Source organism: Clavelina lepadiformis, chromosome 2 (genome assembly GCF_947623445.1).
Source record: "Clavelina lepadiformis chromosome 2, kaClaLepa1.1, whole genome shotgun sequence".
Lineage (NCBI taxonomy): Eukaryota > Metazoa > Chordata > Ascidiacea > Aplousobranchia > Clavelinidae > Clavelina > Clavelina lepadiformis.
In genome coordinates, this window is record NC_135241.1 from 5,803,168 (window position 1) to 5,816,239 (window position 13,072).

Genomic DNA, 13,072 nt, shown 5'->3' on the forward strand with positions numbered 1-13,072 from the left:
ATAATGCTAGTTATGAATTTGTTAGATAATGTCCAGTAATAGATCAATTACTTTAATAGCATCAGATGACAGCATCAAATTGCAGTCTGGATTTATAATCACTTGCTTGTCTGATAGGTACGTGCTTTAAAGTGCTTTTTAGGGTTTTTAGAGAAAATACTTAAGTGAGTATTACAATAATACCCTAAGCAGGATACTCTGACATGAGTGACCGTCCCCAACAAATCAGTCATCCTTTAAAATCCTCAAGGATGACGTCATCTTATAGGCCTACTGAGAATCGCTACCTTGGTGATGAAACAAATGCATTCATAAAGCAATTGCAACAACAAGTAAGTTATGCATGCTAATAAAAATTGAGGGTTAAAGAGGACTAAAACAGGCGCTTTTTTGATACATTTAGCTAGAAAACATAAGAAGTGAAAACCATGATCTGATGGAGAACACAGCCCAACTGCAAAAAAAAATTAATCAATTGCAAGAAGAAAAGGTTACAATGTCAAACAATTTGAATCGGGTAATATTATCTGACAACAATGCAACTTGTTATTTTTTAAAAACAGTTTTTTGTAAAGTTTGGTATGTCGTATATGCTTCTGTCTGGGCAATGGGCATACACCAGATTAGTTCTCATTCTTTGAAGACCTCTGTATGCAATCGGTGTTACACTGTTCGTGTCACTATAGTGGAAAGTGTGACAAACGAAATTTGATGACTTATCAATGTGCGCACTAATTTCTTTCATGCATGCCTGGGTTTACAATGGACAGGAAAATGCAAGTCTTCAAGCTGCTGTTGCTCAAGTCCAAGCTCAAGTTGAACGTGGCGAAGCTACCAGGCAGTCACTTGAGTACGAACTTGCCGTGTCAAAGAAAAGGTCAGTTGAAATAATGAGGAACAATACCCACAAAGAAGTTACCTTGTCCAAGCAGAATATCATTCTTTCAGGTAACATGCTGTTTGTGTGATACAAACATAGTGTTGTTATTGTGTTTACAGGGGCCATAGCCGTGTTGTGAGAAATGTATTTGTACATGTTAGTGCACGTGACTAATTGTAGTGTTGCAAAATTAGATGAAAAGTCTTCACTTGAGCTTCATCTTGGTGAAATTGAAAATGAATTGGCACTTGCCAGAAAAGTTACAGCAGAGAACGAAACACGGATTGCTTTTTTGGAAGATGACAAGGTGAAGTTTTTGTTTGTAACTGTGATTTGTTGTAAGAATACTTTTCTGAAATAAATTCATATTTATCCTTGCTTAACGCACAATTTATGAGTTTTCTTACATGCTCTTCAATGTACTTGCTACTTTAGAAACAATTGGAGTCAAATTCTGTAGCTGCTGAAGCAATTCTAAGAGCTGAGAATGACAAGCTTGCCAATCAAATTGAAGATCTGAGTTATCAAAAGGAACAGATAAGCAGTAAATTAGATGATGCCAAGGAATGTTTGATAAAACAAGAAGAAGATCTCAGGAGGACTGTTACTGATCTTCAAATTTCCGTGGAACGGTGAGAGTGTTAAGTATCCTGCACACTTTGAGGAGAAAAACGTTCCATTTCAGAATTTTAATGGCTAAAATTGTTAATTTTACCAGAGAGCAACGTATGCGCCATGACCTTGATGAAATCACTCAAAGAGCCCACTCACTAGAGGAAAGTGTTGAGGCAGAACGTGCCGCTCATCTTGAGTCAAAGTTCAACTCAGAAATAATACAGGTTGGAAATTATGAGACTCTTTTGTGCTAAGCGAATAAACAAAATGGTGAAGCAAAAGTGTAAAAGTACTTGCAGTGCATTAAATGTATAATAATTTATACAGAAAATACAGCATGTCGTAGTGCCTTAGCGTTCCTCATTTCAACTGTAGGATATTTGGTTGGTTATCAAAAGTCTTGTTGTTAATGCAAATATGCAATGCTGATTTGTGTAGCTGAAGCATCAGGAATTTCAAGAACTTCTGGAAAAAGAACGAGATTCTTCTGACCATCTTAAGCAGGAAGTCGAAGAAGCAAATATGCAAATTGAACAACTTGAAAAACAGCTGGAATATGAGAAACGACACACTAATAATGCCCAAGAAAAACTAGACAAGTAATTTAACAGGAAATTTTTTACTGTGGGGTACCGGTAATTGTTTGAGTATAAAGCTCATTTAGTTCTTTTCTGATATAAGCATTACGTCATATTTTTTATATTTTCCGCTTTTCTTGACAATTTACAGAAGTGAGCAGGTTTTTGCGGACGTGAGAAAGAAACTTGATCAAGAACTGTCTGTAAAATCTCACTTGATTGAAGAGATGACAGGAAAGTTGGATGAACACGAACAACATCTGGAGCAGCTTAAGCAGGAACTGAGCAAAGCAAGAAAGAGACAGGCAAGAACCATCTATCTGCTATGTACTTTGATCTCAATTTTACCATCCTGTGTACATATAAATGGAACTGTGATATTGTTCCAACTACCATATTATTAACTGAACATAAATTTAAGTTAATTAATTAATCAATTAATGTTACTTGAATGTTATATGAATAGTGGTTAATTATTGTATACAATATGTATATGTCATTGGCTAATAGTTTTGTTTAGATACGCACAATCGGTGTGAAATGTAGTCGGGTATTACTTTGGTTGATGTGAGAATTTTGTATTCCCCAGATATTCTTAGAAGAAACATACGGAGGAAATGTCCGTGAGCTAGAGCTCCTTCTTGACAATTTTTGCTTGGATGCATGTCGAGGTGATGTCATGATCATGAAAAGGTTTTCGGATCATATCAAGTCTTATATTTATTTCAGTTTTAATTCATTGTTTCTGTATAGGCATATCCACAAAATCTAAAGGAAAAGAAAAATCTAAATCAAGCAAGAAAGACCTCACTGATCACCCGAAAACTGTATTGGAAGAGTTAAGGAAAACTTTGTTTGCTTATCAGAAGAGAATCAGTGATCTGGAGGTGGGTAGGAATGTGAACTATGAAATCTTGTTTTTAAGTCAAATTTCAGCATGCATAGGTGTCATTGCCAAAAAAATCTCGGCAGTGCAAATATGAAAATTTTCCAGACAGTTCAAGGGTCTATAGGCAACGACGCCTATGTCAGCATGTTTCCATAAGCTGTAGATTATAATTTTAAGTAAAAATTTTAAAATATCCACTACTAGAATTCACTGCTTAGCTTGCTTTGTTTTTCATGGAACTTGCATTATGTTTTCAGCATGAAGTAGACAACAGGATCTCAGCTGAACGTCAGACACAGAAAGATTGCAATACCTTCCGAGATCTGGCTTTGACGAGGGAGAAGTCACTGCAGCTTGCTCAGGTAGTAAATGACAACACATTGCGTTGTTCAGTTGATGTATACAGCGACATTTTTTGTATGAAATGCATAAATGTTGTCATTACACAGTCTCATTTATGCCTCTTGCAGTCAGGTGGCATACAGATTTTTCAAGAGATCTTTCTTACTATTTGCACAAGCTATTTCTTGTAATGTAACGAAACTTCAAATAATTGACGACCGAGTGATTGGCATCAGTCAATACTTTAAGGTCAATTAAATTGTCATTGGCCAATTTGCCCATCAGCCCTACTACAAACCACCTACGGCCTTACTCATGAATTATATTATATACTGTACTGAGGAAACCTCCAGTATTACCCCAAGTCCCTAACCTGTGCTAACATTAGCAGAACTGGTCCAATCAAACAGGGTGGATCAGTTTTTTTTTCACAGACTCATAATATTTTTTATTTAGTAAATGGCTATTTTTATATTTTTAAATGTGGAACTAATAAAACATATCAGACTAACGTATTTGGAATAAAATATTTTAGTGCCTAGGCGTGAACACGTCACGTCTGTATGGAAAAGTGCTATTGCATGTGTCATGCAACTATAAGTTTGAATATTTTTATTCACTATACAGCAAGAACTTGCTCAAAATAACCAAGAACTTGAAAACATTCGGGCACAGCACGTTGAATATGAGAGAGAATCTGGGAAAACCTTTCAAGATCTAAAAGATGTGACAACTGATCTTCAGCAACAAACTGAACGCTGTCACCAGCTGGAAGAAAAGGTTATTTTTAAGCTAACTTACTCATATATTAAATGCCAGCAGTAAAAAGCTTTCAATGTGAATTATTTTTATTACCCAGTTGTAGTATATTTGAACGAATTTGTCTTGGAGCTTATGATAGCTCGCTTGGTGGTTGTCACTTTGTTTAAGTTTGATTTATTTAATAACAAAACTGCATAATCGTTTACAGGTGAATGCTGTTCAAGAAAGGCATAGCAATGAGATAGAAGTACATATCGGTTATCTACGTGAACTGCATCATGTTGTTTGCAATACTAGTGGAGAGAAGAATGCCTTAAACAGGTTTATTTTATGAAAACGTGTACAGCAGCATTATGTTACTGACTTGGCATTCAAGTTTAGTGATTCCCTAAATTCATTTCAATGCCGGAATAATCCAAACACCATAACATAAAGTTTAACTAAAATGTATTGACAATCTCCTCAGTTTTATTTAATTTGATTGCCCAAACCAATCCAAACTTCCAAAATTATCTGAAAATATTAGAGTCATTGTAAAATTTTGATTTTTAGCCTGCTATCTCTTGTGTAGTGGGGTTGTTCTGGTATAGGTATACTTATGCATTGCTTAAGGTTATAGTGGAGAAAGTATGTCTTGTATCATTTGCTAAATCACATAAAACTGCTGCAGTACAACAGTACTATAAAGTAAAATTCACTGATTTTAAATATTTTTTTGCAGATTTACTTGGTCAGATCTATCAGTTACACTTAGAGAAGCTTTAGACACTCTTGTCAACATGTACCAAAGATCAAAAGACAAGGTACTAATTGTCAACTCAATGCCCAATGCAACTTGAATTCAGGGAGAGTGAAAATGAAAATGACCAATTATTACTAGAGCATGAAGCACTTCTTGCTGTTGACAAGAAGGAGACAAAAATAAAAACATTTCCATATATGTGTTTCTTGTTGCTGAATAAATAAATAAATTTTTTATTCGCAGGTGAAGCAATTGGAGACTTCATGCCAGGAAATGGAGCGCTCCATTTCTGAACTTCAGCGTGCTCACGAATCTTCCGTAGATCGGCTCGCTGAGAGATGCAGGGAGCGAGATGATGAGGCAGGAAGACAACGAAAGCAACTTGAGCAGCATTATGAAGCTCTTCTTGCTGAGATGCATGCCAGAACACAGGTCAGAGCTAATTTGTTTAAAGTGCACAAGTTTTTCAATTTGTTTATATTTCTAACCTACTTTCAAAAAAAGTAGAAGGTTGTGATTTTATTCATATGATATTGTATTACAGGTTTTTTGCTTTTTACAAAAGCTAGATTGCATTTTACTTTCAACTTTGTATAACTGTTATAGTATTTAAATGTTGTGCTGTCATTTTACAATTGCTTAAACAGTTACAACTTAATTCTCTACACAGAAGACCCAGTCATTGTGCGATGAAGCGTGGGAGAGAGTTCGAAGCAATGATGGCGTGCATGACGGTTTGCAGGCTGAATGTGCACAACTAAGAGGGGAAAATAGCAATCTCCAACAGGTATATAATGTTCAAACCAGTAACTTTTTGTTTGTATTTGTGGCCAACTTAAGCGTGTTGCGCAACAGTCTTTACGTTACGTTTTCAAGTTTGTTATGTTTTGATTTGATTTTACGGAATTTAACTCTTAAATACCAGGAAAGGAAATCTTTAGCCTGCGCTTGTGCCATATTGTTCGGCGCACTGTACCCCACGTTACGTGCGAGAGATGAGTTGGTCCAACAGCGCTCCCTGCTGGTGAGAATAAACATTGACGGAGAAGCGTGCAAGCAGAAGATGAGGTAAGCTTATTCACGGCTTTCTTTGGCATGAGTGACAGATGGATCATGATAAGTGTACGCTATAAATGTTAGGTGTAGAATTTCCGACATTTTTGATTTATGGATTGGCTGATGTTCGCAAAGAGTGTTCCTCCTAAGCCAAATATCTTCAAACGTCATTCTTTGTCTCAAAGGTTATTGGTTGATACTCTTAATGAAGAAATGAGAAAACCAAAGGAAAAAGCTCGCATGCCTGTCGCAGTCAAGTCTTTCAGCGCCATCCACCCGCTCATAAGGTGATTTGTTATCTGGTTAATAATATCTCCTATGACATAAACTTATTCAGTTATTAGGTAAGAATAGGTAGAAAGAATTAGCATAAGTTGCAACGTTTTGAAATTGTGTGGGCGGAGCATTGTAATTTGATATGAATATGCACATCGCCTTCAAAAAATATTCCTACAAATTTAGCTTTCTAAATGAAGCTTAATTTCTTTTGGCGACTTTCACGCAGGTTTAGAGTAGCCGTTGTTTGTGTGCTTGCGGCAAGAAGGCTACGACTTTTCACGGAAGAGAGCAACGTTCCCATGTTTACATGCAACGAATCAGCGATTAGTAGCAGTAGGATAATCGTCGTCGCTGGAAAAGGAGAGAAGAAAACTCCACGGATGAAGTCAAAAAGTACGATCCGTGTTTTTCCATCCTTTACAACAAAACAGTATTTTACAAACCTAGCCTACATGAACTGTTTTCATACACAGCACAGTAAATGCGTGAAGCTTTTTTGTTCACTTTATACTTACGTCTATGCTGTATCCGATTCTTCGTTTGCAGGCGACGTCCCCATCCAGTCTCGATCAGATGCCGCTGTTGATTGGTTGTCAAACAATCACGTGATACATTCTGTGAGAGACGCAACTTGTGGAGTTGTTGACGCAGTTGCGAAGAACAAGGGTGATACATCCGGTAAATCTTATATTATGAGTTTTATTTCTACATGGGAATTCGTTACCATTTTTTGGTCACATCATATAATTCATTCTCCATAACGCCGGGAAAAGTAATCTATTTATATGCAAATTCTTGCGATACAAATCTTATTCTGTATTTCTAAACAAACCGCGTGTTCTCATGATGTCCACAACGTCTGAACCACTTCTTGTCCATGGGCATACAAAGGTCACAGGTTCAGTCTGCAAACATATCCTTAAAATATTCTATTTTGTCCCACACAGGTTATATGTCTCGCGCGGTTGCGAAGACAGCGAAAAACGCCTTCCTTAACTTAATGGAGGCAACTTATACTCACTTTCCTTCATACACTGTGGATGCCCGTAATATTATCAGGTAATCCGTCCATCACATACCGAGCTAGCACTGAAGTGTTTATGGGGTGGACCATGGTATTGCACCGATGAACATAATTTAATGTTTGGTAACTTTTTAACTGGTTGCGTTGTAGATATTATCTTACAAAGCTGCTTATGATTTATTATCAAAATTACGAGTTTACCAAGTGAGTATGCATTTAAAATTCGCGGTGCTGTGATTCCAAAGGACCCGTTTAAAGGATATCTCTGACTTCCGTTTATTTTCTTCCCTTAGTAAAGATCAGAGTAAGACCTAGCTGAGTATTATATTGCAACAAATTCAAGCAGCATAAATCCGCTCTACCTATTGTAATCGATGCTTTGTTTTCAGAGAGCGCACCTCCCTCTGTCGAGTTTTGGCTGATGGCCTTGATCGCATAATACACAGAGCTGGACTACGGCAGGTCGTCAATTTGTTTTCGGTTGAGGTAATGCCATTTCAATAAAAAATGTGATTTGTTATTATATACAGTATTTAAATAATTTTGTTGTTCTTGTATTTCTAATCAATAATTCGTCGTAACTTAATGTTAAAAGTCCAAGATTTTCACCAATTCCTGTCTCATATAAATCTAAATTATTCTCATTTTATTCGATTGAAAAATCAAATTCATGTTTTTTCATTTTATCTGGTTATTTGTCCGATTTTTCTCAGATATCACACACATAGGTTTTTGCAAGCTATTTCTTTTCTCTTCAGCATTCTTTCTCTGCACTCCAAAGGCACCTGCTTACTTTCACAGAGCGCCTCCATGCGGCAGAAGTCGAAAAACGTTCTTTGCGAAACAACGAATTGAACCTGAGAACAAGTCTGGAACAGCTCAACATTTGTAAAGGTGAGAACAAATAAGTAGACCGTGAGTGCATGCTAAGTAGCGCTGTATATCACCAAGTCTTGTAAGCGGGCCAGTTGCATTGCTCGGACCTTCGCCATGTGATTTTCAATTACGGTTGCCAACTTTTCGATTATGCTTTTTTTCACAAATCCAGTCGAACTTGAGAAGAAGGAGGAAAAAATGAAGAAATTAAAAGAAAAAGAGAAGGAATTGGTTGCTAGGGGCAGATTCGATGGTGTTTGTGCGGAGTTGAGCGCCGCCTTGGAGCGAGAAAAAAGAGCCCAAGGTCTTCTGCACGAACAGAATGACAAGCTTCAGGTAAATTTATTATCAATTCGAACTCAGTTTAACTAAGTCAGTCATTTCAGAGATCGTCTAATCATCAGCAGAATGTAGTGTCATAACTTGAAAATTTAACAATCAAGCCAGTTGTATGATTAGTGTTATCACGTCTATTAACGTATGAGTTGTTTTCGTGCAATGGGAGTTGTCATAGTAAGCACACGTCTTCATGTATTACTAATAACGATAACTATCCATAACTGGTTATCAACTTATCATTATAAACATTATGTGCAATATTTGTAGGAGATGTCTCAGAAATTCGAAGAGCAATGTACGGATGGCGCCGAAAGAGATGTCACTTTGACCCAGGCTGTATCAGTGAGTAACTTTCTCATATGTTCGTCAAACCGAAGTCTCGCAACGATTCTAAACCACACGTGCCGATTTTAGAGTTTAACGGAAGTGAAGATGGAGTTGAAACGCTGCACACACGCCAAGCGCCAATTGGAAAAACAACTTGATCGGCTTCAGCATGATCGAAACACTCTCAACCACCAGGTTGACGATGCGAAAAAAGCTTTGAAGAAGGCGGCCGTGTAAGTATTGGAGAAACTGCGAAAAACACTACTTTTCTTGAGGACTGAAACAGTTTTGAAAATTACTTTCTAAGAAGTTGATAGCTATCGACTTTTAAATCGTAAACCGCACAGGTTAGAGCGTGCGCTTAAAATGTTCATATTTGCTTAAACACAGTGAGAAAACGACAATCGCAAACTACTTTGCAACTCTCGAGAAGACCTTGCAATATGCTGACGATGAAGAAATATCATCAAAGGTAGGTAACGGGGTGGATTAACCTGTGTAAATTTCTTTGAAGTGTGTTTTAGTTGAAACTCACGTTATGGCCTCCATGCTGAACGATTTGAAAGAGAAGCTTTTTGAAACATAAACTTAATTATTTATTATCGCAGCTTCAAAAGCAAGGTCAAGAAATAGGCAAAGGCGGACCAGGCATGAAAGCTGCACAGGTTTGTATCAAGCGAATGTAATTTTTCAAAACTTGTATTTTGTAGCGGTCGGGTGCTCTTGAGCGTTTGATCATGAGCTCTGACATTTGAATACGAATTTAGTAATTTACGTGATTTATTTTCACGTATTTTGACATAGTGTTGTGTTATCAAAAGGGTTCCAGTTGATGTGCCAGATGAAGTATGGTAACACTGCCAAAATATATTTAACTAACCGGTAATATTTAATTTTATCACCTTTAATTTAATTAAAGTTACGTTTCTGTATAGCGGGCTGTAGAATCATTTGTGCGTGTTCAATCAAGTGCAATTGGCCGTATCAACAACCTGGAATCGCAGATAGCTTCCTACCGTAGCCACATTACCTCGCTCAAAAGAGAGTTGCACAATGTATGTCAGAGGGAGAATGAAAACACTCCTGATTACGATGTAAGTTCATTCATCCGTGAGTTCTCTTCATTTTTAGCTTCCCTTGACAACGTGTCGTTTTCGTATATTTATTGGCTTCTTGCGATTTTATCAACCCTCGTAAATACACATATTAGGAAGATTTATTCTAGGAACTTGATTTAGGTCGTAAACATTTGTTTAATTGAAAAACACACAAAAACAGAAAAATGAGGTTTAATCTGTAAGTTAAAATTTGCCATAAAAAGGATGGTCGTTTGAATCTTCACATTCCAATATTTCGCTTTAATTTCTACAACTTAACAAAGTGATTCACATCTATTTTTTTCATGTCGTAAGCTCGGATGCTATCCCACAAAAGACGATTCTCAATACACCAGAAGTCAAACCCTCTTGTCATCTACTCCTTACGGTGGTCCTAGCGAGTTCATACCTTTACAAGGCGAAATTGTCCACCAAGCGTCGTTTGAAAATGGACTCTCAAGGTAGAAAGATGAATTGCTTAATTCCTACCAACTACAACAGAAATTCGTTTTTATTTCATGCTTTGCCCTACTGCCGTGTCATTACGAATAAAGTACTTCCTAATAACACACCATGTTCCTGGTTTAGGTTTGCTGTGCAATTGAAATTTTTATGTTTATTTCTAGCACCCATCGTATCTCTGACCCGACCACAGACAAGGCCATTCGTGATTTGACCAACACCTACGGCGTCTAGATGCTCTTAGTTTTGCATATATGAAAATATACATACAAGCAGTCTTTTGGTGCATTTTAACACGTTTAATGGTCGGTGAAAAAGTTTGTTATTGGAGTACTGAAGTAAGGGTATTTCCGTATTATCTTTTAGTATTATAAACGTTATACAAGTCCTTACACTATTTATGTAAGTATAGTGTGACAATAGCAATGTAGTAGACTGCTGTATCTCAAGGCATTGTTTTCGTGCTATACTAGAAATTTCTACTGCACCTGAATTGCGATTTTTAATGCATTTTACTTTATTAGAATGCTGATGCGTACAAGTGTCTGCTCTTGTTTTATTTTTCAATGCATATTGTGGAAACAAAATTAATCGAAATTTTTACGTATGCATTCCTTTATTGGATATTCTTATTGTTACGTGAGCGAAAGTTAGGATTTTAATTAGTAATAAACTTGTGAATTTATTTACGCTTTGTCCACAGTATTATTGCACCTTGCTTTGCTGTTGTTCATAACGTTTGTAAATAAGAGACGTTTCTATTTTAATAAATTAACTTTTGAAGTTTACACGCTGAACTTAGTAAACATAATTTTTTGAAAGTGTTGTGGAGATATGCAACTGTTATAAGATTTGTATGTCGTGGAAGCGTATTTCTGGCAAATGTGAGCCGAGAGTTGATGTTTTCTCCGCCCAAATCATTCTTGATTCGTCCAATGCAAACTTCAGCGAGTGGACAACTTTTTTGTAACTTTTTGACCTAAAGCAGCGTGTATTTGTATAAAGAGTATTTCAACCTCAACACGGCATTTTGCTGACTTACGTGGTTAGTCAAAAATTTTTCTCCACAGCGTTTGACGTATTTCGTTGGCCAATTCAAATCCGGTGTCTTCTTCATTTTGCGCTGCAATCTTTGCTGATGTTTTAGTTCATTTGGTATTTTAGTATAACTAAGTACTCATGTCATTGTGTCAGAATTAAAGCGGGTCGTCGGTTAACGGCGCATTTGAATTTGGTTTCATATATTTTTCCCCATTGACTTTGGGGAGCGAGAAGTATGGTGCTTGCCTTGTTATAGGATAATAAAACAAGAAATACGCTCAATGTTCTGGCTATTTTACTGCGGTTAGCACGAACAGAAAGCGTTTACGTTGAGACTAAATAAATTAAAACAAACATGTCACAGAAAAAATAGCCATAAAAAACATAAGTCACATTGAACTGTAAAACTCGATCAAAAAAACAACATGCCAGCAGCATAAGAACGTATCCCCAGGCATCGGAATCCCGGATTGGCCTAGTCCTAGTAGGTCTGTTCTTTACATCATTTATGAGGGTTGTTAACACGGGGTTCGAGAAGGCTATATGTAGTTAGACCTCGTAATTGTTAACGGCCGAACTTTCCTATTTGGCTGTCGGCTCCACAACTTGCAAACAATATTTCGATTTTTGCTACACCATTAACTACAGGCGCAAATGCGCAACGTATGTCGAAGAAAATAACCCAGCGGAAACTAGATGCCTATTGCTAGTTGCTACTATAATGACGACAGCGTCAGACGCAAGACGGAAAAACTTATGGAAACGATACGTTGCAATTTGCATATCTATGAATCAATACGACACCCACTTAATTTATTACCAATCTTCACTCACGAAAAAACTAACTTAGGTTAGGCTTACTCTATGAATTAAGTGGGGATTATGTATGGGAATACTGTAACATCTTTTCAACAGGTGGTATAGTACAAATTCACTACAGCGTGTAGCATAAGCAGTAAAGTACTTTCCCCGTTCACATTATTCACAATTTGCTGTTAGCGTGTAAATTATTAAGAAATGGAAATGTATCTACAAAACTTTGTGCTGTCCACAAACCAACCAGTTGATATATTTTTGGTGGATATAAATAAGCAGTTACGTCAAGTTCTGTTAGCTGCGCCTCTATAGCTCAGTGGCAGAGCGCTGGTCTTGTAAACCAGCGGTCGTGAGTTCGATCCTCACTGGAGGCAAAGAATTTTGTTTTTCAGTATTGAGAGATGTGTAATAAATTAATAATGAGTTTATAAAGTTTTGTATTTTCAGAAATGCTTAAGATCTTTGTTCGTACTTTAACATTGACAGTAACATTTTAAACTTTTTCAATAGTTTGAAAACTTTTTGTTTCATGACGTGATTAATTTATAATAAGTATACCCTAGTTGGCCTAGTAGAAGTAGGACTAAGTTGCGCTTACTGACAAATGCCTATATTTCATAATCTAATAATTGGAAGAATTATTTGCGAATTATTGCATGGTTGTTATTAATCAAAGTGTTCAAATTTTTTTAGAAGATGTTGCTTACCACTCTTTGCGTTTCACATCTAGCCTCTTTAAATAACACGAATTACAGTCTTATATAATCACATTTTTAAAATTTTGTTAAGGTTTTAAAGAAAAATTGAAAAAATAATAAATGAAATAATTCAGCTTAATATAATAATTTGCTGGGTTTTTTTAGATCAAAATTTTATGTTTAATCTGAATTTATGCTCAATGTTTTGAATAAGCATCAAGTAATGGATTAAAAAAATAAAATAATTTC

At 36.4% G+C, this 13,072-nt stretch overlaps 1 protein-coding gene and 1 non-coding gene across 2 annotated transcripts; both read left to right on the top strand.

The window, feature by feature from the left end:
• Positions 1 to 97: 97 nt before the first annotated feature.
• On the top strand, positions 98 to 11,056 carry LOC143446731 (coiled-coil domain-containing protein 171-like). The gene is made up of 31 exons (XM_076946496.1): positions 98 to 332; positions 404 to 517; positions 771 to 948; positions 1,075 to 1,187; positions 1,316 to 1,512; positions 1,599 to 1,719; positions 1,934 to 2,094; positions 2,225 to 2,378; positions 2,663 to 2,744; positions 2,827 to 2,960; positions 3,220 to 3,324; positions 3,932 to 4,084; positions 4,275 to 4,387; positions 4,788 to 4,869; positions 5,052 to 5,240; positions 5,479 to 5,595; positions 5,734 to 5,876; positions 6,050 to 6,151; positions 6,370 to 6,536; positions 6,690 to 6,821; positions 7,091 to 7,202; positions 7,557 to 7,653; positions 7,926 to 8,061; positions 8,216 to 8,379; positions 8,650 to 8,724; positions 8,797 to 8,942; positions 9,100 to 9,181; positions 9,318 to 9,374; positions 9,645 to 9,803; positions 10,122 to 10,267; positions 10,433 to 11,056. The coding sequence occupies exons 1-31, from the start codon at positions 204 to 206 to the stop codon at positions 10,500 to 10,502; spliced, it is 3,930 nt and encodes a 1,309-aa protein (XP_076802611.1). The 5' UTR covers positions 98 to 203; the 3' UTR covers positions 10,503 to 11,056.
• Positions 11,057 to 12,427: 1,371 nt separating this feature from the next.
• Trnat-ugu (transfer RNA threonine (anticodon UGU)) lies at positions 12,428 to 12,499 on the top strand. The gene has a single exon. It is a non-coding gene; the product is annotated as a tRNA-Thr (tRNA).
• Positions 12,500 to 13,072: the final 573 nt, after the last annotated feature.